Here is a 24580-nt window from a genome sequence, read left to right on the forward strand (position 1 = left end):
TAAGGCTCTTTATTGTGTTGTTGTTTTCATTGTGTTGTTAATACTTTGGATAAATTATTAATGTTTAATTTTTTTATATATTTTTATTGTTTATTTTAATTTTTTAATGTTTAATTTTTTATTAGAATGAATATTATAGGAGGAATTTGATTTAAATGAAGTTTTGACAAAGTGATGTAGTAGGAGAAGTGTGAGTGTCATCACTAGTCTGTACATGTGTGATTAGAGAGAAATTTGGAAAGTAAATCTTAATCGACAAAACAATTAATATTTGGATCGGTGTTATCATTATGCAATAACTTTAATGATAATATTATCATTATGTAATTATCATTTATCACAAGTTTTAAAAAATAGTTTGAATTCTAAAAAAAAATTGACACTCGAATTAGAATATCCTATTATTTCGGAAAAGATTCGGATTATTATTTTGGTGATCCGAAATTTTGGATCGGATTGGATCCGATATCCGATTTTTACACCCCTAGTTTTAGTGTTGTATAAGGTTACACATTGTCTTAAAAGATTAGAATACATTAGTAAATTTGTTGAAATCCTTAGTTAGGAAGCTAAGATAGTGGACGCAGACTTCATTAAGGAAGCTGAACGACTCTAAATTACATGTGTCAATTTCTTATTTCTTGCTTAAGCTTCAAACAAATTTTTATTGCCAATTCATCATCTTCTTGACCACTTTCCTTGATTTATTGTCTCAAAAGAAAGCATGGTTTTCATAACCGGAACGGTCAACGAACCGACCGTGCTACCGGTTCACTGGTTCAACCGGTTGAATCGGTCAGACCGGTCGTAAGAACCGGACGATGTCATAATCATTTAAAAAATTAAATAAAAATACAAAAAATATTTAATAAAAAATCAAACAAAATTAGGTTGAACCGGTTCACGGTCCGGTCCGGTTCAAAGCCGGTTCGAACGATTCCTTGTGGTTCACTAAAACTAGTTCAATCGGATTAGAATGGACCGGACCAGGCAACGGTTCCCGATTGAACCGGCCGGTCCGATCCGGTTTTCAAAGCACTGACAGAAAGTAAACAATTTCATAAGAGAAAGAAAATGAAGAAGCTGGATTCATGGAATTTTAAGTATTCATCGGTAAAATGAACATCAATTCATTATTCATAAGAACAAAATGAGTTCAATGAGAAATTTTGAGACTCATTGATTGTTGTTTATAACGATCAGTGATAGATTAATGCAACAAACAACGATAGAGAATAAATGAGAGGAAAATGAAAAAAAAGAGAAAAAGTTAGATTTTGCATAATTTCAAAATGATGTCATTTTGAATTATTAAATTAAGAATTAAAATTACAATGATCAAATTAGGAATGAAAAGAAAAGATAGTGATGAATTTAAAGTTTACCCAAAAAAACTAGTATAAAAAATGATATAAAAAAACAGCATAATTGAGAAATAAATAGAATATCAGGCCTTATAATACTGGTAACAACGTGTATATTTAATTCGGCGTGTTTGGGTATGGCATAAGAAGTATCGACAGATCGCTACCCACTCTCTTTGTAAAGTTAGACCAAACAAGGCCCTAAGGTGACGATCTCCACGAAGCTCTCTGGTAAATCTCCCAATAAGTTCACCTTTTTTTATATTCATCTGATGCGGATTCATATTTTTGCTTGGCTGCTGAGAAAATGGAGGAAAATGAGGTTTCATGTTTGTATTTTTTTGTGTTTAAAATGTTTATATTCAGCGTAAATACATGTGAACTAAGTGATCAGAAGAATGAATAGGGAGATTTTCATTTTTAATGGAAAATCAGAGCTCTAATGTTATTTTGTTTAATCGGAAGGAAGCTACAATAGGAACTTAATTATTATTATTATTATTTCTTACTTACCCCTTGTTTCCTTATTTATCATTATTCTTAAAAAATGTTTTTTTAGATTGAGGAATTTGGATTTTTATTAGAGTTTGGAAAAATCAGAGTTTGGAGTGAGAGATGGCCTCGATATCGTATTCTCCAGCTGCATTTATTGGTACTTCAGCTTCCGATCTTCTTCGAAGCTCCTCTAACGGCGTGATTGGCATCCCTCTTAAAACATTGGGAAATACGCGGTTTTTGGTGAAAAGGAGGGATGTAACTGTAGCTGCAAAGTTGAGGAAAGTAAAGAAGCATGAATACCCATGGCCTGCAGATCCGGATCCAAATGTGAAAGGCGGAGTCCTCACTCATCTCTCTCATTTCAAGCCACTGAAAGAGAAACAAAAGCCTGTTACGTTGGAGTTTGAGAAGCCACTTGTTGATTTAGAGAGGAAGATTGTTGATGTAACTCCTTATTTTTAGTGATTGTTGATTTAGTTGATTAAAATATTCTTTGCTAGCTTCAAATGGTGTGCTTGTTTAATGCAGGTGAGGAAGATGGCAGATGAAACTGGTTTGGATTTCAGTGATCAGATTCTTTCATTGGAGAACAAATATCAACAGGTTTGAGTTGTTTGAGACATTGTGAGACTGCTCTTGTTGCTCCCATGTAGTGATTAAATTTCTGAGTTATATGTTTATATAATGTACGAATCAGTATCTATTCATCCTGTTAATGGAATGAAGTTGCAAGTCCGAAATTTGTTTATGGGGGTTTGAATTTAATTATGCGAAAGTTCTATTTGCTGCCTGGAAATTTTGTTCTTCATATTTGCAATCAAAGCTTTTGCTGTTGCACTCACTATGACATTCAATATTAGTTATTTAGGTTTAAACAATAAAAAGAAAGACATGAGTGAGAGAGTTAGTAAAGTAGAGAGAGAAAGAGAGAAAGGTCAGTCCTCCTCCGGCGTGAGTTGGACGGTGTTCTTTGATAATTTTAGTAAGAGAGTCTCTAGAAGAGAGTTAAGAGATTTATTTCTTTCCCAAGGCCATGTGGTTAGAGTTTTCATTCCAAATGAGATGAACAAACCAAAGTATAAAAACTGCTTGTTTGCCTTCGTTCAGTTTGATAATGAAGTAGGAATGAGAAAGGCAGTTGAAAATTTAAATGGGATGGATAGATGGGAGAAAAGTATTTGTTGGAGTTGCAAAATATCAGAAAGATCGTTCAAGGTATGGAGGGTCAGATAGGGCTCTAACTAGTGCTTCAAAGAAGATAACAGAAGGAAATTCCAATTCTACCGAGAGAGCTCAGCACACAAGAAGCATAAGGGATGATAGGTCATATAAGGATGCTTTGATGATGAACATCCCGCAGGGAAGAGCTTTGAAAGATATAAAGAATAAAAATGATGCTTCAGATAGGGGAAAAAGAAAGAAGAATATTTGGGAGATGCATATTCCTTATGATCAATCATCCTGGGTAAAAAGATCACTGACGAGCATTGTTAAACAAGCGTTTGATCTGGAGTTGGGCAAAGCGCTTTAGCTAAAGAAGGTATCGAAGTTTAGATTGCAAGCTGGGGTCACATTTAGAAATCTTGTGTTATTATATTTAAGTCAGACGAGGAGATGAAGGAGGCTTCGATGAAAAGGAGTGAGTTGTTATGCTTCTGGTTTGATAGACTGGAACCTATGTTGAATGAAGGAGATGTGCCAATGGCTTTTTGCTTGGTGGAGCTCTATGGTGTTCCATTATTATGTTGGCAAGAAGCTTTTTTAGAAAAGCTAGTTGGGAGGTGGGGGACTGTGGATGGTATTCAGAATTCGATAAAAAAACATGGAGGACCTCTCGGCTGTGAAAAATCTGATTAGGGTGGCAAGCCCTTTTGATGTTTCGAAAGTTATCACTTTAGGATCGTATGGAAGATCCTACAAGGTGAAAATTAAGCTGGGTTTGACTTCTATCTATTCTGGTTTTTTCTAAAGTTCCACGCCGGAAAATTTTTCCTATGGAGGTGAAACTGTATCAGAGTCGTCGAAGATGAAAGCAGACAGCTTAAAGTCAACTGATAAGATAAGTACTGTTCGGTTGGTTGAGGAAGCACGCAAGAGAGTTGACAGCTGAATGAATCAGGGAACTACTTCCGCTTTTGTTGAATTTGACAGAGGATATCAGTCTCCTAGAAGAAGCAGGGATGGAATAAGCATTAATGAAGGGATGTCAGATTTGCACTGTATTGGGAGTTTTAAAAAGGGAGAGTTTGCAGGTTTGGGTTTAAGGAATTTGAATAATTCAAATGGTAATTCTCAGGCCCAAACAGATGATAGGAGTGAGCCCATTTCCCCAATAAAGAAGTTAATTCCTGAGGGTCCAACAGTTCACATTTCTGGGCTTCAGTTTCCATTAAATAACCAGTGTTTCATTCCTCCAAACAGTCCGAATGAGGCAGTAAATAAGGGGATTCAATCCAGTAAAATAATAGTGGAGGGTGGTCCTAATAATAGTGGAGGCTAATAATTTGTTAATTATGGGGGGTGTTTTTCAGAATCGTTCAGCAGAAACTATTTATATGAAGAGTGTTCCGGTGGGAAGAAGGATGATAAGAAGTTATAAGAGAGTTTATAAAAGATCTTGGGAGAGGGACATTTGGCTCAGTAGTGTGCAGGATTTCAAATCTCAAACAGAGGGGGTTTCAATCAAATAGAATGATAGTGCTATTATTTTAAGATATGCACAATATGAAATTCCAAAGGATGATCAAAACTCAGAAGAGGATTATGAAGATGTGGGGATTAGAAGATCTAAAAGGAGACTTCAAAGGTTTTTTATTATGGATGCCTTAGAAAAGGTTAGTGTCTCCTCAATTTCATCCACTGCTTTTCCTTCGATTTTAAAGGAAGCTCTTGCAACTTGGGAAATTATTAAGATGTTGGGTATATCATTTAAGGAAGGGAAGGAAGCTTTCTTGGATAAAATCATGAAATTAGAGAAAGGTTTGAGTGGGGTCAATTGAGTAGGTTGATTAGCTGGGGAAGAGATTGGTATTAGCATATTACCATGAAACCAAAGATAGTAATATTGTCATGGAATGTCAGGGGTTTGGGGAAAAAAGAAAAGCATCGAGCTGTTTAAAAAATAGTTTCTGAGAAGAAACCATCCTTTCTTTTTTTGCAAGAAACAAAAGTGTAGGTATGTCCAAGGTCCTTTTTGAGAAGAAGTGGTTTGAACAATCTTCAAGGGTATGTTGAATTGCCAGCATAAGGTTCTTCAGGGGGATTACTAAGTTGTTGGGATGACAGTGTTTTTGAGGTAGAAGATGGGCAGATTTATAGGAGATTCATTGCTATTTTAGGGAAGTTCAAAATGAATCATTTTCAGTGTGGGTTTATTAATGTATATGGCCCTTCGGTGGAGGAAAAGAAAGCAAGTTTTTTTGAAGAGCTCGGCTTGTTTTTGAATGGTATTAGCATTCCTTTTTGTGTAGGAGGGGATTTTAATGCTTATTTAATGGAAGATGAGAAGGATGGAAGAGCACAAAACAGAAATTCGATGGAGATTTTTAGGCAGTTTGTTCATCAATCGGGCTTAATTGATTTTCCATTAACGGGGGGAAGATTTACTTGGGGTAACAATTGGGAAGACCCTATTGTTGTCAGATTGGATAGGTTTCTGCTGAGTATTAATTTTTCATCTGCATTCTCGAATATCACCCAACTTCTACTTCCGAGATCTATTTCAGACCATAATGCAATATTGCTTCAGAATGGGGGTGATAATTGGGGTAAGAAACCTTTCAGGTTCAACTATTTGATAAACGAGGACGGGTTTGATGAGCAGGTTGTTACATCTATTAAAGATTGTAAGAAAGTTAACAGAAAAGCATGTATTCTGAGCATCATTAGAAGTTCAAAATCAGCTATTAAAATTTGGTCTGGAAGGAGAGATCAGTTTCCAGCTTCTGCCATTTCTGCTTTAGAAGGGAAGATTCATCAATTAGAGCAGAATTTTCAGTCACAGCAGGTAGTGAGGGGTACAGACAGTGTTGCAGAATTGCGGTCTCTAAGATCAGAATTGTGGAAGTTATACGGGATTGAGGAGCAAATTTGGATTCAGAACTCAAGAGTGAAATGGATAAAAGAAGGTGATCGAAATACAAAATTTTTCCATTCTTGTGCTACAATTAGGAGGAGGTTGAATTCTTTAAATGCTCCCAAAGTGAAAGATGAAATCATTTTTGACCCGATTCTCATCAAGGCAAGTGTCCATGATCACTTTGTTGAAACTTTTAATTTCAAGTCTACTATGGAAGTGGAAGACATCAAGCTGAATTTTTCAAGAATTACTTTAGAGCAGAGTACAAGCTTAGAAAAGAGGTTTACGGAAGAAGAAGTTTGGGAGGCTTTGAATTCATGTGATAGCAACAAAGCGCCAGGGCCGGATGAGTTGAATATGGGATTTTTCAAAAGGTTTTGGTCCACATTGAAAGATGATATCCTGAAATTTTTTCATAATTTTTACTTGGGTAAAAATTGGGAGCATGGCATTAATCACACCTTCATAACCCTCATCCCTAAGGGTTCAAACGTTGGTGACTTAGATGATTTCAGACCTATTAGTTTAGTAGGCGGATTGTACAAGATTCTTTCGAAATGTCTTTCAAAAAGGTTGAGACGTTGCATGAATGATGTCATTAGTGCTTCACAATTTGCTTTTACTCCTGGCCAACAAATCTTGGATTGTTCTTTTATAGCTAATGAGGGAATTGATTTTTGGAGAAAGAAAGGCTTGAAGGGTTGCATGTTTAAGGTAGATTTCAGGAAGGCTTATGATATAGTGGATTGGGATGTTCTTTTAAAAGTTATGGACAAAATGGGTTTTGGCAAAAAATGGTGCAGCTGGATAAGAAAGTGTGTGGGCACAGACTCGGTCTCAACTCTCAATGTTGGTTAATGGTGTGCCTACAGAGGAATTTTCAATGTTAAGAGGTCTTAGATAGTGCTGTTCACTTTCCCCATTATTGTTTAATTTTATAAGAGAGCTACTTAATCTATTGCTTCTCAAGGCGGTTTCTTCGGGGTTGTTCAATGGTTTGGTTGTAGGCAAAGAAGAAGGTTCTTACATGTTATCCCTTCTACAATTTGCAGACGACCTTATTATTTTTTTTAACGCTTCTAAGATGGACATTTTAAATGTTAAGAGAGTTTTACGGGTTTTTGAAATTATGTCCGGTCTTCAGCTTAATCTCAGCAAAAGTAAATTATTTGGCATTAATATTACTGTTGAAGAGGTTAAGGAGTGGGGGGACCTTGGGTGTGCAGTTGGTACTTTCCCTTCTGATTATTTAGGGCTGCCGCTTGGAGCAAATAGGAACTCTTCAGCTCTGTGGGATCCGGTTGTGTTGAAATTTTTCAAGAAACTGTCGGGTTGGAAGGCAAGAACTCTTTCTTTGGTAGGGAGACTGGTTTTATTGAAATCAGTATTATGCTCTCTACCTACATATTATTTGTCCATGTTTAAAATTCCAGCAGCAGTGAATTCTAAGTTGCAATCCATCATGGCCAATTTTCTGTGGGGTGGAGGGGCAGAATCTAAGAAAATACGCTGGGTCAATTGGTTAACAGTGTGTAAATCAAGAAGTTGTGGTGGTCTGGGTGTGATGAATCTTAATTTTATGAATAGGGCCTTATTAGAGAATGGTTTTGGAAGTTTGCTAATGATAGCGAATCAAATTGGAAGAAGATGATTTGTTCCAAATATAATCAGAACACTAATCTGATTTTTTTCCCTAAAAAATTACTAACAAAAGCTTCTTAGATTTGGAAATTGGTGGTTAATAATCATTTTAACGATGATGAGTTTGGTGCTAAGATTCGTAGCATGTTTCTAGTCAAAGTGGTTAATGGGGGAGAGAATCAGGTTTTGGTTTGATATTTGGGCTCTAGATCATCCTTTGAAAACTGCTTTCCCGAGAATATATGCTCTTTCTTTGAATCAGTTTGGGATATTAAATGAATTTGGTGAGTTCAATTCATCGGGGTGGTCTTGGTATGTCCAGTTGAGAAGAAACCTATGTGATTGGGAGTTAGAACAATTTTCTAATTTTCTAGCCATCATTCATAACTTCAGTCTATCCCAAGAGTCAAGAGATGGTCTGCTTTGGAAACGGAATGGGGAAGGCATTTTTACTGTAAACTCTTGTATGAAGACTTGTTTTGTTGAATCGGTAGAGGACAATTTTTGGGTGAAATGTATTTGGAAGGGGTTGGTGCCTCCTAAAATAGAAACTTTTATGTGGCAAGTAGCCCATCAGAAATTGGCAGTTAAGTTTGAGCTATAAAAAAAGGGATTTCAGGGATTGTTGATGTTTCTTGTCCGTTGTGTAAAAAAGAGATTGAATCTGTCCCTCACCTATTTTTCTCTTGCACGGTGGCATGGTCCAAATGAAATAAGTTTTTGAATTTTTGGAAAATTAGTTCGGTTCTTCATGTAAATGCACAAGGATTTTTACTTGCTTGGAATGATATGATGCTTTCTTCTTCTATTTGGTCCTTAATTCCGGGGGCAGTGCTTTGGACCATTTGGAAATTCAGGAATGCCGTGGTGTTTGAAGGAAGGTCCTTGGATCAGATTGAGTTATTTTTCATGGCTAGGCTAAGGCTTGGTTCTTAGCTAAGTTCAACGAGGTAACTATTACTAAAGACTCCTTGATTAGTGATCCATCTATTGCAGATTTTTGCTGTTCTTCCAGAAATTCGGCTACTAAAATTGTGTCCTGGATTCCTCATCCAAAGGGTTATCTAAAATTGAATGTAGATGCAGCAGTTTGCAATGATTGGCGAAAGAGCGATGTAGGTGGTTTACTAAAAGATGAGTCTGGCGAGATTATGGGTTCTTTTAAAGAATCCGCAGATCCAGGCCCTCCAACTTTGCTGGAGCTTATTGCTATTAAGAGGGGTGTACTTATCTTTGAGCCTATTCTTCAGAGGTTTAAGAATCGGTGGATTGTTGAATCTGATAGCAAACTTGTTGTGGATTGGGTTAAGAATTTAGATAGTTGTCCTGGTGTTTTCCTTCATCTAGTGAAAGATATTGTTGTCATGATAAGAGTTTTGGAAGGAGCTATCAGATGGGTTGACAGAACAACAAATATAGAAGCTGATAGCTTAGCTAAGGTTGGTATTAGGTAGTTATTGTTTGTTGGGTTAGGGTGTTGTTTAATTGAGTGAAAGATGTTTTCTTTGGAGTGTTTCAGGTTGTTTTTGTAAAAGGGTTTGTTTGTTTTAAACATTATGTAATATTTTACTTATTAATGAATTTTGAGGCACTCTTTTCCTCCTTCCGCTGATTAAGGAACACCGATTGGTATTCCGTTAATCATGAAGGGGGTTTTTAACGAGGCCTCCACTTCCTATCAAAAAAAAAATATTAGTTATTTAGGTTTAGGTTTGATTATGGTATACGGTTTTAGTTTTGGGTTCATTATTTTGTTCCTTACAGAGATGAACAATTATGGAGCAATTGCTTCATTGCTTGAATTTTTGTGGCCTTAAACGCCAAAATATATATTTTTTTCTGATGTAGAAATCTGTGATACAAGCCTGCTATGTTACTTTCATATTGTGAAGCATAATTCACAATTTTGGAAAAGGCTTGGTCAATGTTTCATGTACTTTTAATTTCCAAAACAATAATGTAGTATGAAATTGTGCGTCAAGCTTGCTGTTCTCATGTCTAAATTTTTGTGCCTGAGCTTTGTGCTAATTGCAAGTTTTCAGTGCATTTTAAGTGGTTGCTGCTCTGTCAAAGATATTCGCAGATCATGATGTTGGTTGTTTCAGTTCTAATTCTTCTTACCCCTTTTGTTATCATTTCAGGCTCTAAAGGAATTATACCTACATCTTACCCCTATACAACGAGTGAACATTGCCCGGCACCCAAACAGACCTACTTTCCTTGATCATGTATTTAACATTACTGATAAGGTTTGTTGGTGATTACATGCTCATCAACTTTCAAGTATCAAATATTGCAATTCTCAACAATTTTTTTTTTAACATTTGGTATGTGGGTAATCAATGTTTCATATGCCCAGTTTGTGGAGCTTCATGGAGATCGAGCAGGGTATGATGATCCAGCTGTTGTTACTGGTATAGGAACTATTGATGGTAGGAGGTACATGTTTATTGGTCAACAAAAAGGTAGAAATACTAAAGAGAATATTCAGCGCAACTTTGGAATGCCAACGCCTCACGGGTAAGTTTAATGGAACTTATATGTCAGATGGTTTTTGAAAATTTTACTTTATTCGAGGGAGGGAATCTATGTCACTTTTTATTGATATTAGGAAATGCTTACAGCTACAGGAAGGCTCTGCGCATGATGTATTATGCTGATCACCATGGGTTCCCTATAGTTACTTTTATCGACACTCCTGGGGCATATGCAGACCTTAAGTCTGAGGAGTTGGGTCAAGTACGAACACTATCATTATCTGCAGCTTACCATAATCACTTTTAATGTTGGGTAAGCTGATTTTTATGCTCTACTTTTATGTAGGGTGAAGCTATTGCCCATAATTTGAGGACCATGTTTGGTCTGAAGGTCCCAATTGTTTCTATTGTTATTGGGGAAGGTGGTTCTGGTGGTGCCTTGGCCATTGGCTGTGCTAACAAGTTGTTAATGCTGGAAAATGCAGTCTTTTATGTTGCCAGGTGATTTTAGTTTTTCAATATTGATTTCATTGAATCTTGATTAACTATGTACAATCTGGCTTTCCATACCCAAACAAGGTGCCAAATTGCTATTTGACAAATCTTTACTTTTCTTCATGGTACCTTGGTAAGATTTCTATTATTCCTTGAAAATGTTGATCGATTTTAGATGTTTTGTCCATATATGCAGATACACCGATATTTATTTTCTGATTTGACTTTTTTAATGGTATAGTCCCGAAGCATGTGCTGCAATTTTGTGGAAGAGTGCTAAAGCTTCTCCAAAGGTTTGAAAACAGTGGTCGCTTTTTGATCCTATTTTTCAGTATTCCATTTTTTGTTAATAATAACAAATGAACATATTCCTTGGCAGGCAGCTGAGAAGCTGAGGATCACTGCCCCAGAATTGTGCAAGCTGCAAATTTGTGATGGCATCATTCCTGTAATTAATATACATTCTCAAATATCTTTTGTAAAATGCCCTTATTTTGTTTGTACCTTTTTCTTTCCTTTCCTTTCCTTTCCTTTCATTGTTTCTCCCTTCCTACTTCTAAGAATTGCTAAACCGTGATAACTTAAACCTGCCACAGTCAATATCATGTGGTGAACTGCTAAAGGCGCCATTGCGCTGCTGTCCTTAGCACATGCTTTATAAACAAAAACCGTTACAATATTGAGGCGTGATTTATGTCTTTAATATTTTGATGGAAATACTGTTTGGTTTTCAAAGCATTTGTACAGCTTTAATGTTTAAATAATGCTTAAGATTTGTTGTTTCCTTTGGGAGTCATTAATTTCCATGGCATCTGAGAGTTATATTTTGCTTGTGATAGGAACCACCGGGTGGTGCACATGCAGGTCCAGCTTGGACTTCACAACAAATAAAAGCTGCAATCAATGAAAATATGGATGTGAGTTCCACTAACAGTAGTATTCTTCATCAAGGATAATTTTGTAACATATTAACATGAGTTTTTCTGCAGGAGCTCTTGGCAATGGACACCGAAGAGCTACTAAAGCATCGCAATCATAAGTTCAGGAAACTGGGTGGGTTTCAAGAGTGTGTCCCAATAGATCCCAAGAAGAAGGTCCATATGAAAAAGAAAGAAGAACAAACTATACTTAGAACCTCAAATGCAGAGTTGGAGGGTGAGATCGAAAAAGTGAAACAGCAAATCTTGAAATCCAAGGAGTCGTCCAGCAAGCCTCCTGAGTTCGCTCTGAAAAATGTGGTCGAAAAATTGAAAAAGGAGGTCTATCACGAATACTCCGAGGCCATTAAACACACGGACTTGAAGGATAGGCTTGAGATGCTTAGAGGAGAAGTTTCAAAAGCAAATTCAAGGGACCAACTCATGAATCCTGTTCTAGTGGATAAGATTGAGAAGCTTAAACATGAGCTCAACCAGAAGCTATCTGCAACCCCAAATTACACGATCCTAAAACATAAGCTTGGCATGTTGAAGGAGCTCTCTACAGCCAAGAGTCAATCGAAGGCTGTTACAATGAAGCAGGAAGTTAATAAGAAATTCAATGAAATCATGGGTAGGCCCGAGATAAATGAGAAGCTTGAAGCATTAGAGGCTGAGGTTCAAAAGTCTGGTTCATCCAGCTTTGTGGATTTAGAACAAGGGGTGAAAGATAAAATTCTGAACTTGAAGAAAGAGATAGAATTGGAAATGATTAATGCTCTCGAGTCCTTGAGTCTGAATGTTGAGGCCATAAAATCTAATGCGAAGTCAACTTCACTTTCAATCTTCAAAGGCAAGGTGGATAATTTGAATGAAGAAATCAACAAGAAAATCCAAAATGTTGTCAAGTCATCGGAGTTGAAAAATATGATAGGGTTATTGAAGCTGGAGATGGCAAAGGCAGAGGATATTCGGTCAAAAAGTAAGATCGAGACTCTAGAACAGCAGATTAAGCAAAGACTTTCGGAAGCTATCAGCTCCTCGGAACTAAAGGAGAAGCATGAAGAGTTGAAGGAAGAAATTTCTGAAGCAATTAAATCTTCCGCTGGAGGTAATGGAAGTTTGCCGGAGGAAACCTACGCGGAACTTAAGCTCGAGATGAATTTTGCATAGTGAATGCAGCTCCTAGTATTTATACATTGTCTGGTTCTTTATTTGCTTTGGATTTCTGATGAATAATCTTAACATGATTTTTATTTGATGCATAAGGATGTATTCCATTTAGCAGGAGGACCTGGAATAATTATGACTGTTTTACCATCAAACGCATCGAGTGTTTCTTATCCTCTGTTTTGACCAATTAGGTGAAATTCCTAGTTGCCGGTAGCATAAGATGGTTATAAGTTTATAATAAAAATTAGCTTGGCCCGATTTTTGCCTCACAAGCCCCGAAAGTTTCCAACAATTAGTTGAAGGAACTCTCACCTGATGATGTAGCACTGAAATCAACAGGTTGGGCTCCATTAAAAGAAAATTTTCTAGGTTGGGCTCCAACACATATTAAGCGAATCCAAAGAGTGGCAATGCGAGGTATGTTCTCCTTATGTAACTAGATTCGAGCAGCATTGTTTTGTTTGTACGGTGTAAGAGTTTATCCAAATAAAGAACATGCAGCATTGTTTTGTTTGTACGGTGTAAGAGTTTATCCAAATAAAGAACATGATAGATACTATAATGGGGTCTAAAAAAAATTGATAAAAACAACACGCATTTCTAGCAAATCATTTCATGCAATAATAACAGTATTGTTAATACTATAATGGGACCGCAGAAGAATGATAAACACCACATTTCTAGCACATCATTTTTCATGAAATAATAATAGTAGTGCACATCATTTTTCATGAATAAGTTAATGATTGTATTATACTGTTGGAATTAGAAAGAAAATCTGTCAATTCACTGGAGTCTAGAGTGGCACAAATATGTGTAATTTAAATAATAAACAAAACCAAAACAATGTCGTACAATTGCCAATAACACCAAATGCAATCTGCGAGAGATTATCCTGACCTGGCTTACATTACATGAATTACTTCTTATGGTTGTGATGTGAATTCACCCCGCAAGGGGATTGAGACGAGATCCGTTTTCGTCATTTCTTTTCCTGTTTGTTACCTGAGGATTTTCAGCATGCTTACATAAAGCACAAAGGACGAGTCTAATCAAAAGGGATTCGAGCTTCTCAACGAGGTCCACGTGTCTCTCATCTCCTTTTTGCGGATGATAGTTTGATCTTTCTAAAGAATTCCATGTGTGAGGCTACTCATATGAAAGAAATATTAAACGTTTACGCTGCCACTTCTGGTCAACGTGTGAACTTGACTAAATCAGTATTGTACTTTGGCCCCACGAACCTTACCAGAACATTGTACACAAATGGTTAATATCTTAGGCATACATGTTGTCGACTCCTTTGGCCATTACTTTGGAATTTCATTATATGTTGGGAAAAACAAAACTCGTGCATTTGGATATCTCCTAGATAAGATTCATGAACGCATTACTGGATGGACAAAACGATTATTATCCTATGGCGGTAGGGAGGTATTTCTAAAATCCGTGGCTCAAGCCCCCTTAGTGCACAATGCCTTGTTATCTGATTCATAAACACTTGCCTAATGAAATCTCAAGCATATTGAGACGGTTTTGGTGGACATGTAAGATCTCAGAGCATGGATAGCCGTTAGTGGTGTGGTTAACGATTTGTACCTCGAAGAGTCAAGGGGGCTTAGGTTAAGGGATTGTCGCTCTTTGAATTTGGCTATCGTCGGTAATCAAATATGGAGATTAATTCATCATCTTGAATGTTTGTTGGCACGAGTCTGAAAAGTAAAGTACTATCCAAATTGCGACATACTAAGTGCCCCTAAGGGCGATAGAAGTTCTTATGCTTGGAAGGGTACTCACAAAACCATTTAAGCTTCATCTGGTGCATTGTTCTGGAGAGTAGAAAGGGATAGTAATATTCACGTGACGAAAGATCATTGGGGTGGATCAAAGTTAATCTCTCTCATGAGACTATTTCCATCTTCTTACGCAACAGCTTCAGGCTTGGAATTTCAGCAGAAGCAGACTTCTTGGAATGAGTCGAGGGTACATCAAATTTTCAATCGACTCTGAACTGATTTTGAAAACAACCATCATTCCAACTAATAGGGATATGATTATTTGGGGTTATCATGACTCAGGTATTTATTCCATTCGTTCGGGATACTAGTGGCTTCAACGATCATCTCATCTCATTCTATGACAGTCACATCCTGAGTTTGAAAATTAGTTGGTAAACTACAGGGCTTACCCAAGATTAAGATTTTTTTGCTTAGCGAGTGGCTTATGGTGGTTTAGCGGTTGGTAAGTGTTTACGTGAGGCTGGAATAAGTGATGGTATATGTCTAATGTGTGGAATGAAAGAAGAGACGATCATTCACGTCTTGAGAGACTGCGCATATTCTTAGGAAACATTTGTTTGTGTCGGAGTACAAGGTGCATTTTCGTCTAGTCAACTTGTATCTCCATTAGATTGGCTCGATTTGGTAATCTATGCCATGAATATTGATGACGTAGCTTGCTTTCTTATTCTCCTTTGGAATCTTCGGGAAAAAAAGAATTTTAAAGTGCATGAAAACAAATGGAAAGCCCCGTGGATATTGGCTATCAATGTCAGTTCTTGCAACAAGAATTTTTATCGATCAGGAACCAAGCGTTGGGGAGAGTGAGGACTGCGCATTTTTCTCTCAGAACGTCGTCGTTGCTAGGCTAGACGCATGGAAACCTCCCCCTCTCGGTTATGTTAAAATTAACCTGGATGGTGTTGTCACAGTTGTGAGAGAAAAAGGAAATCTCCAAGCAAATGAATAGAAAGAATCGGAGGAAAAAGGGTTAGGGATTAGAGTGGCTGAATTGGGAGAAATCACCATTGATAGGAATGAAAAGGGGAAAGTAAGGCCACACATGTGAAAAGCACTGGTTTATGGAAGAGACAAAGTGTAATACATGCCTGATGAGCTTAGAAGTGGGCCTGCTACAATCTAAAGCCCAGAATGGATATGAATTATTCTCTGCCAGCACTTATTGTTTCAACCGTTAGAAAGGACAACCAGCTGTAGATATTTAGTGAATTGGTACATTATAAAGAAATAAAACTGTGTACTGTTGAGAGAAAAAAATATGTAATTATTGAATGAAAACTTTTTTTCATCGGCGTCCGTTTGGTTCACAGAATGTAAGATTATAAAGGAATAAGATTATTAAGAATGTTGTATTTTGTGTTTGGTTGGTTTAGTAGGAATATAAGATTATCGTGTTTGATTAAAGAAATAAAAGATTATTGGAATGTATATTGGACCAAATTATCCTTATTATATATTTATTTTTTTAACAAATTAGAAAATATTTATATATTTTCTTTAAAAAATTTAAATTCATATATTTATTTTATAAAATTGAAAATATAAAAAGTTTAATAAAAGTGTACAATTTTATTTTAACCCCTGAACTTCATATAAAATTTTAATTATAGATTTTTTTTTATAAATCTAAAATAGTTTAAGGATAAATTTATAATTTAACTTTCGTAGAATTTTTATTATTCTAGAAGAAATATATTTTTGAAAGAAAAAAAAATTAATAGCATTTTAATTCAAAACGCCGATAATTCAATAATATCTAATGAAAGGGAGTTAATGATATTTTCGGTAATATATCTAAAAAAAATCTACTATTAATAATAAAATATTACCAGAAATAAGATTTCCGACCAACCAAACATGAGAATGTGGTTTCTATTCCTCATATTTCTTGAACTAAACGGCCCCTAAAATCTATCTTCCTCATTTCCTATTTCACTCGAAAAATTCTTTATTTTTATAGTTCATAACAATTTTGGCATAGCCACACATCCTAACAATTTCTTTAATCCGGGTAAACAAAAATAGAACCAAACTATGACAGACTCTACAGAACATGATGTCATTCAACAACAACTTGAAGATTTAAGAAAGAAGGTAGAACAAGCACCCGATGAGTCTGAGCCTCCAAAATGGTGGGAAAAGCAAGACGACCACCTATCTAGTTTGGAAAAGCGGATGGCAACCAACCAGGGGTATGCAGAACAAATTTGGGGATTTTAACTTGTGGAAAAGATGAGCAAGAACAATCTGACAGTGAAACTCCCACCAAGACAGATGGGAAGAAACCAATAGAGGTCACAGTGATTAAGGATAAGTCCAGGTTTTCTTACAACCTGGAGGAGATGCGTATCATTAAAATCAAACCATTTGAGTTTCAAGCGAACCAATAAAAGGGTGCTAGTAGTGGAGTTAAGGCGAGTTAGGAGGAGCTTTTTGAAGAAAAGAAGGGGCAATGATGGTCTTTTGGGAGCAACGGATCCATGCTACCCAGACCCAAATTAGAACTACAGACTTTTGATGGCACAAATCCACGAGGCTGATTACAAATATGTTAAAGAAATTCAACTCTTTGGTGTTCTAGAAGAACAAAGAGTAGAAATGACAGTGATACATTTGACAAGCAAAGAAGAAGCGTGGTTCGATGGGTATATAAGCGTGGTTCGATGCATTTGACAGTTGTAAAAAGGTTCGATAGAAGAGTATCAAGAACAGTTCGAAGAGCTAAAGCCCTATATAGGATTAGGCAAGGATTTCTTTGTGTCCATATTTATCAGCCGCTTAAAGGATGAGTTGAAACACAAAGTTAAAGTTCTTGCACCCAACAACGTTACTGAAGCATGTAGGTAGCAAAACTGTATGAAGTCTCAATTGAATTTGAGAATCAGAGGCAAAAACCATTGAGTAAATTCCCACTCTACCCATACCCAACCAACATTTCCCAACCCAACCCTACCCAAAATGCACTAAGACCTAACCTTCTCACTCAAACAAAAAATCCACTTCAAGAGTATCGAAGACTCAATAACCTGTGCCATCAATGTAAACAACGCTAGTTAAGCATGATGGAGGAAGGAGAGGAAGCTGACAACAAGACTACTCCACAAGAAGGGGTTGATGAGCAACTAGAGCCTAGTGATGAACTCTTCGAAATTTCTATGAATGTTCTTACTGGGAGTACAGGCTATACCATGTTGTGTATTAAGGAATTAGTCAAGGGCAGATTCCTAAGCATATTAATAGACACAAGGAGTACACAAAGTTTCTTAACTCCAAGATGAGCCAAGGAAGGGATTGACTTAGTTTCTACCCAACCCTTGGTAATCACAGTTGCTAATGGTGCAAAATTGTTCAGTAACACTCGATCCAATCAAGTTACTAGGACAATGCAAGGGCATTCTTTTAATCATGATTTAGAATATTACAATTGGGGATAGCGACATGGCGCTTGAGGTCGACTAGATGAAGAAATACAACCTTATTCTATTAGACTTTGATGAGATGAATTTGAGCTTTAATAAGGAAGGCCAACACATGGTGACTCACGACCATCATGCTCCATTGGAATATTTAAAATCAGTTTCTAGAGAAAAGCTCTATAAACTAGCAACAAAGGATCCAAATCTGGTCATGAAATATATGTCTTAACTATCGAAGGTACAAACATTCAGCTTCCAACTGAATTGCAATCTCTCCTATAAGAATCTATAAGAATACGAGAGCATTTTTCAAGAACCTACTGCCCTACCACCACCACAAATTCACGATCATCATATTACACTAAAACATGAGCTTCATCTGTCAATTTACGCCCCTATAGGTTCCCTCACCATTAAAGAACAAAGGTTGAAAAGAAAAATGCTCAAATGGTGTCTTTTTCCATAATTCAAGCAAGCAAGAGCCCATTTGCTCCACCTTACCTTCTGGTAAAGAAGAAAAACGATTTGTGGTGTTTTTGTGTTGACTATGAACAATTAAATAGTCATATAATTAAAAATAAGTTCTTTATTCATGTCGTGGATGATCTTTTGGATGAACTTCAGGATAAGGATACAAATTTCTTCTCTAAAATAGACTTACGCTCCGGATACTACTAGATCCAAATCCAGCCATAAGATATCTACAAAGCAACATTCCGGACGTACCGTGGCTACTTCGAATTCAAGGTAATGCCTTTCAGCCTTAAAACCGCCCAGCTACTTTTTAATCCCTAATGAATTATCTATTTAATGCTTACCTACGAAAGTTTGTTCTAGTTTTTTTGATGAAATTTTAGTGTATAGCCCCACACTATATGAACATGTGCAAAACTTATTGTTGATTTTACAAACATTACAAGAAAAAAATTTCTTCTGATAGTCCAAGGTGGAGTATTTTGTTCGTGCTATTTCTGATGCTGGTGTGTCAATAGATCCAACAAAAATCGAAACAATGAGCAAATGGCCAATATTGAAGACTTTAAAATCACTAAGGGTATTTTGGGTTTGACAGACTACTATAGGAGGTTCATTCGAAAATAAGGCAAAATTAGCCATCCGTTGACTCAAATGTTGAAGAAGAACAATTTAATTTGGTCTCATGCGGTCAAAGCATCATTTGAAGACTTAAAAAAAGCAACGTGCTCAAAAGGGGTGGGGCTATTTTGTATCAATAAAGAGTTGAATGTTGGACTTTGCAACGAAAGTGCAATGCACCGAATGAATTAAAAAATGGGTACCGAAAAGTATTTGGTTTTTAGTTGAATTTGGACAATGGTAAAATCACAATTTAGTCATTGTACTTTAGGGTATTTATAAGATTAGTCCTTAAACTTTAACTATAAATATCTTAACCCATTTAGCTTCAAAACCATCCCAAATTATTCTAGTTTTCTCTCAATACTAGAGAATTTAGAGAGTTTCTTAAGAGTTGTTTTCTCTTTTTTATCAAGAGAGAATTATCATTGTTTTCTCCTTGGTAGATCGAGAGAAGTTGTAATTCCTATTTTCTCATAGTGAAATTCTTCTACCTTTGTCCGTGGTTTTTACCCTATATTATTTAGGGGTTTTCCACGTAAAATTTGTGTCTTCTTTATCTTCGTTTTTATTTTCTCAAATTATCAATTACGATTTTGCTCTATCCGATAACTATATTCCGCAACAGAAAGAAGGTCCATTGCGTATCAAAGTAAAACTTTAACTCCTAGACATGTCGATATGTCCATCTATGAAAAATAATATCTAGCCATTTTAATGGCGATGTCAAAGTGGCGACATTATTTAGAGGGTGGCCAATTTGTTGTCAAAACGGATCATGAGCCCTTTAAATATCTTTTGGAGCAAAAACTCAATACAACAATTCCAAAACGTGGGTTAAGAAAACTGTTGGGCCTAGACTATGTTATCCAATATCGTAAAGGGAAGACAAACACTATTGTAGACGCTCTTTCTTGATAATATGAAGATCTCGGTCAATGCCAAGCGATGTTGGTGACTACAATAATCCTTAGTTGGGTTCAAGAGGACGGACAATGCTCTTTCGTTAGCGAGTGAGTATAGTTGAACCCATTTCATATTCGGATAAGACTCGACGCTCGTTGTTAACAAGACGTCCCAACAAAAAGAGGATCTATCCACGTTGGGTTATCACCTTTTTGAAGCTCGTAAGACACTAGAAGCTAGGATCCATTTCAAGGTTTTCCATGTTCCTAGATCTTGTAATTATGTAGCTCATACTCTAGCTACGTGAGCTCTTAGGGCTGACAATGTTTTGTATTTTGACTTAGTTTGTCCTAAGCTTATATCATCTATTGTATCCAACGATTATGTTTATGGTAATACAAGTTTCTAGAACACTCTTTTTCCCTTATAGGCTTAGAAGGAGTTTTCAATGAGGCTCGCTTTTCTTAAAAAATATATATTTAATGAAAAAGTTAAGGGTGAAGTATAGTTGGATACTGCTTTATTAATTCCTTTAATTATTAAAAGTTACAAAATAGTCTCTTGATTATAGGGAGTTACTTTGTTGAATCCCTCAACTATTTAAAAAATTATAAAATAGTCACTCAACTATTCATTGTGTTCCAAACTCGTCGTTTTTTGTTAAAAAAAAATAACGGTCATCTGAGTTGGACGTTAACATGTTGACTGAGATATGATAGTCGATTAAGATTATGAGATCATATTTTATCATATATCAGTCAGTAAGTTAACGTATAGTTCAAATTGTCATTAAATTTTTAACAGAAAATGACGAGTTTGGTACATAATAAATAATCGAGTAATCATTTTGTAACTTTTAATAGTCAAGGGACTTAACAAAGCAACTCAATATAGTCAGATGACCATTTTGTACCTTTTAATAGTTGAGGGACTTAATAAAACAAGATCATATAGTTGGAGGACTATTTATGTATTTTACCCAAAAGTCAATAAGACGACAAATAAATAACAGTAATTAAATTTTATCTATATAAGCTGACAAGTGACAACAAACTGTATAGCATATGGGATTGTAGTGATGATATTTTCGAGTCACTCATGATTTCGTCTAGAGTAAATTATGAACCGATCATTAATTTGCTGATTGAAGTAGTCCAATTTTTGTTTAGGAGAAACACCACCATCAGTTATGGCATGCATAACATGCTTGCCCTTCCTAATGAATCCCAATGTCCCATACAGCACCGTCCGTACGTAGTTCACAACTTCGATGGCTGATTTTCCACCTTTGCATTTCATTCTTGGCACCACGTATCCTTCCTACACAATCAAACCAAAATCAATGTCTAATATATATATATATATATATATATATATATAAACAACATATAGATATAGTGTTTTATATTAAAGAATATACTTTAAACATTTTAAGAGAACGATCTCATATAATTTTAGTAATTTTAAGAGGTAACGATCTCATAAAATTTAAGTAAATCAAAACTGATTATAAATAAAAAAATATAAATAAAATATTTAAAATATATATTAATTTTAATTTTTCAAGAGACACTATCCGTTCACTCCTCTTGATCCATCCATGGACTCACGTAAAAGATAAAGGACTCGCATAAAAGATAAAGGATGAGGGTTTCATTAACCTTGCATAATGACATGAAATCACGGTCAGTTTCTCTGTCTCCCAGTCCCAAATCTGGCAAATTTGTACCAAATTCCTTCATGATGGCCTCCCTTTTGTGTTCTCCCGCCAGAATTCCCGGGTTCATGGTAAACCCAGTTGCCCTGCCTGATTTTGTCACATGCAACTCTGTTCCAATAACCTTATCGGCTCCCAAAACTGCTTTAGCAAATGGTTCCACAATGATTCTAGGATTTGCAGTAACAACGTATCTTTTGCCAAATGAGCTAAAAACTCTCCAGGTCTCGGGATGAACATCCCCGGCATAAAACTTCTGCAACACCGTCCTGGAAACATGCTCGATGTTTCCGATTTTTAACCCGGCGAAGCAGATAAAAACGAAGGCTTTATTGGCTGTAGATTCAGAGATGAATAAGTTGGCCAAATAAACAAACGGAAGGGATGCTAGGAGAACATGTGCTCTTGTAAGGCTGCCAGCTTGGAGAGCAATAAGCAAGAAATATGGTAAAGGGTTTGGTGACACGAGAAGGGTTCCGTTTAAGTCCGCGGCCACCTTCTGATTTGATCTTCCCTCGATTCTACATTTCGAAATCGGTTCGAAATGACGGTGAGTCCCCATCACCAAATGCAACCCAAAACAGAGAGATGATGGGAATTGGGAATGATGTTGAAGATATTTGTTGGGTTTATATATGTATGTAGGATGAAAAAGCAAGGTGGAGTTGAGACAAAAGTATAAAGTTTCTATTCAAAACGGTTATTGGTTAGGAGATTATTTACGTTTAAAAATGCAAATATTTTTTGTTTTATATCATCTGTTTACGTTTACGTTTACGTTTGGGCATTTGTGAAGAGGGGTCCGAGTAGGAGGTCGAAAACGATACCTACGTTTCATTCAAGTAGCTTTTTTATTGTTTAATTTGATTCTATATTAAATGTATTGTGTATTGTTTGACGGATAATATAACCGTAATAATAATTAATCTTTTTAAATTTAGACGAAGAATGATATATGATGTTGACTATAGAGTTGGCTGCCAGTCTGTTAGACTTGTATATAATGATGGTGTACTCTCTGTAACAAAATGCTAATTGAATATCAAATACACTCTATATTCTTCTTCATATTCTCAGCATGGTATTTTTTGCCGTGATTCCTGGAGCCATTTTTTTCTTCGTTGCGTCTCTAAAGTGTTGATCATTCGTTGTGATTCTTTCTTCTTCAGTTTGTTTCTTGGTTACTTTTGAAGTGCTTTCCTCTTTCTTTCTTTTTTTCCTTCTTCGTTTTGTGTTGAGACTGCATTGTTTTCTTACGATGGGTGAAACTGTTGCACAAGGTTTGGAGCTTGTTGATTCGGCAAGAAGTGGTAGAGCATTCACAAATAAGAAGATTAACATTGTGCTATATGAGATGAACTTTCTTCTTTGGAAACAACAGGTTCTTCTAACTATTCGAAGTCACCTTTTGGAGCAGCTTCTCACTGGCGAGCTGCAACCTCCGCCGGAGAAAGTTGTGAATAGTGAAGGACATCTGGTTTTCAATGAAGATTATGAGATCTTTGTTGCACAAAATAGTGCTTTGGTATCGTGGTGACTCTCAACGGTAAGTGATCACATTCTTCCTCAGTTTATGAGGGCAAAAACAACTGTTGAGGTGTGGTCGACATTGTTGCACTTCTTTACTAACCGTTCAACGACGAGCGTGATAAGTCTGCATTGTAAGTTACGATCCATCGAGAAGGGAGAAGATAGTATGCGTTCCTATTTTACACAGATCAAGGTAGTTTGCGACGCCCTTGCTTGGAAGCAAGGTTTCAGGTCTTGAACAAATTGCTACGATCTTGAATGGACTTCCATTCGGATATCAACCATTCATGGCTGTTATAACCGCCAGCAAAAAGACTTATTTTGTTGATGGTGTGAAATTTGTGTTGGTAGACGCTGAGGCAAAACTGAAATGTTTTCAGGCTCAGAGTCATCAATCGGTTCAAGCAAATGTGATGCAGGTTCAAGGTAACAACGCTGGTGTAAATTGATCTAGACAGCATCACCGCTTTCAGCACTCTTATGTGGAAGGACGGTAATCGAGGTCGTGGGCGTCCCAGGATACAATGCCAACTGTGTGGGAAATTGGTTCACTCAGTGTACCGTTGCTGGCATCGATTTAACCAAGATTTTGTAGGAGTTCTAGCTACTAAAAATTACTCACCTAGTGCAAATGTAAGCTCGTTTAGCACTAATCATGAATGCTTTGCATGTACTTCCTATCAGGCTCATGGTGCATCCTCAATCCCGGATCACTGTGTGGTAGACTCGGTGGCTACACATCACATGACATCGAATGCGTCAAAGGTGGCTAACAGCTCGAATTACACTGGGCCAGGTGAACTCATGGTAGGAAATGGGTTTGGATTAAACATTTGCAAAATTGATAGTACCATGCTTTCTACAAAGTCTCATGCTTTAGTTATTAATGACTTACTTCATGTGCCTTCAGTAACCAAGAATTTCTTGTTCGTTTCAAAGTTTGCTAGAGACAATGTGGTATTTTTTTAGTGTTACTACTGCAAGGGCAAGAAAACAAGGGACTATATCAGTTTGCTGTAGAAAAGGAATATGTAAGTGTTGATAGTAGCTGCAATCAAGTTGAAATAAGTGTTGACAATTGTAGTAGCAATTTCAATGGTAAAACATATAGTCTTTGGCACATGAGGCTGGGGCATCCTGCCCATACCTCTCTTGTGCAAGCTTGTAAACAGATTGGTGTTACATTTTCTTCAAATGCTAATAAAGATGTTGTTAGTACATAGGGATGGGCATGTGGAGGGGCGGGTCGGGTTTTTGGCCGCCCTGACCTCGACATGAAAATATATATTTAAAACCCGACCTTGTCCCGATGAATTTTAGATTTTTTTCTACTCCGGATCCACCCTGACTCCAATTCGACCCAACCCAAATATATTAATATTTTAAAATAATATAATTTATAATAATATATTTATAATTATTTATTATATTTTAAATAATTAAATTAAAATATTTTATAATAATTTTAATATTT

General features: G+C 36.3%; 2 protein-coding genes across 4 annotated transcripts; one reads left to right on the top strand and one right to left on the bottom strand.

Annotated features, from left to right (window-relative positions):
- Positions 1–1502: 1502 nt before the first annotated feature.
- Positions 1503–12811, top strand: LOC120116732 (acetyl-coenzyme A carboxylase carboxyl transferase subunit alpha, chloroplastic-like). 3 transcript variants are annotated; one of them, XM_039137139.1, is made up of 11 exons: positions 1503–1595; positions 1924–2306; positions 2391–2465; positions 9723–9830; positions 9941–10101; positions 10206–10320; positions 10405–10559; positions 10795–10846; positions 10933–11001; positions 11393–11470; positions 11543–12811. In XM_039137139.1, exons 2-11 carry the CDS (start codon positions 1980–1982, stop codon positions 12641–12643), a joined length of 2241 nt encoding a protein of 746 aa, XP_038993070.1. In that variant the 5' UTR covers positions 1503–1595; positions 1924–1979; the 3' UTR covers positions 12644–12811. The 3 variants fall into 3 exon arrangements, with proteins under 3 accessions (XP_038993070.1, XP_038993071.1, XP_038993072.1); XM_039137140.1 differs by having other exon boundaries at positions 1949–2306; XM_039137141.1 differs by having other exon boundaries at positions 1573–1595; positions 1965–2306.
- An 8140-nt stretch (positions 12812–20951) lies between these two features.
- LOC120116847 (glycerol-3-phosphate 2-O-acyltransferase 6-like) lies at positions 20952–22138 on the bottom strand. The gene is made up of 2 exons (XM_039137250.1): positions 21521–22138; positions 20952–21179 (listed from the first exon to the last, which is right to left on the bottom strand). The coding sequence occupies exons 1-2, from the start codon at positions 22136–22138 to the stop codon at positions 20952–20954; spliced, it is 846 nt and encodes a 281-aa protein (XP_038993181.1).
- Between the last annotated feature and the right edge of the window lie 2442 nt (positions 22139–24580).

The sequence above is a fragment of the Hibiscus syriacus genome, unplaced genomic scaffold (assembly GCF_006381635.1).
Source record: "Hibiscus syriacus cultivar Baekdansim isolate YM2019G1 unplaced genomic scaffold, ASM638163v2 tig00110303_pilon, whole genome shotgun sequence".
NCBI classification, from domain to species: domain Eukaryota; kingdom Viridiplantae; phylum Streptophyta; class Magnoliopsida; order Malvales; family Malvaceae; genus Hibiscus; species Hibiscus syriacus.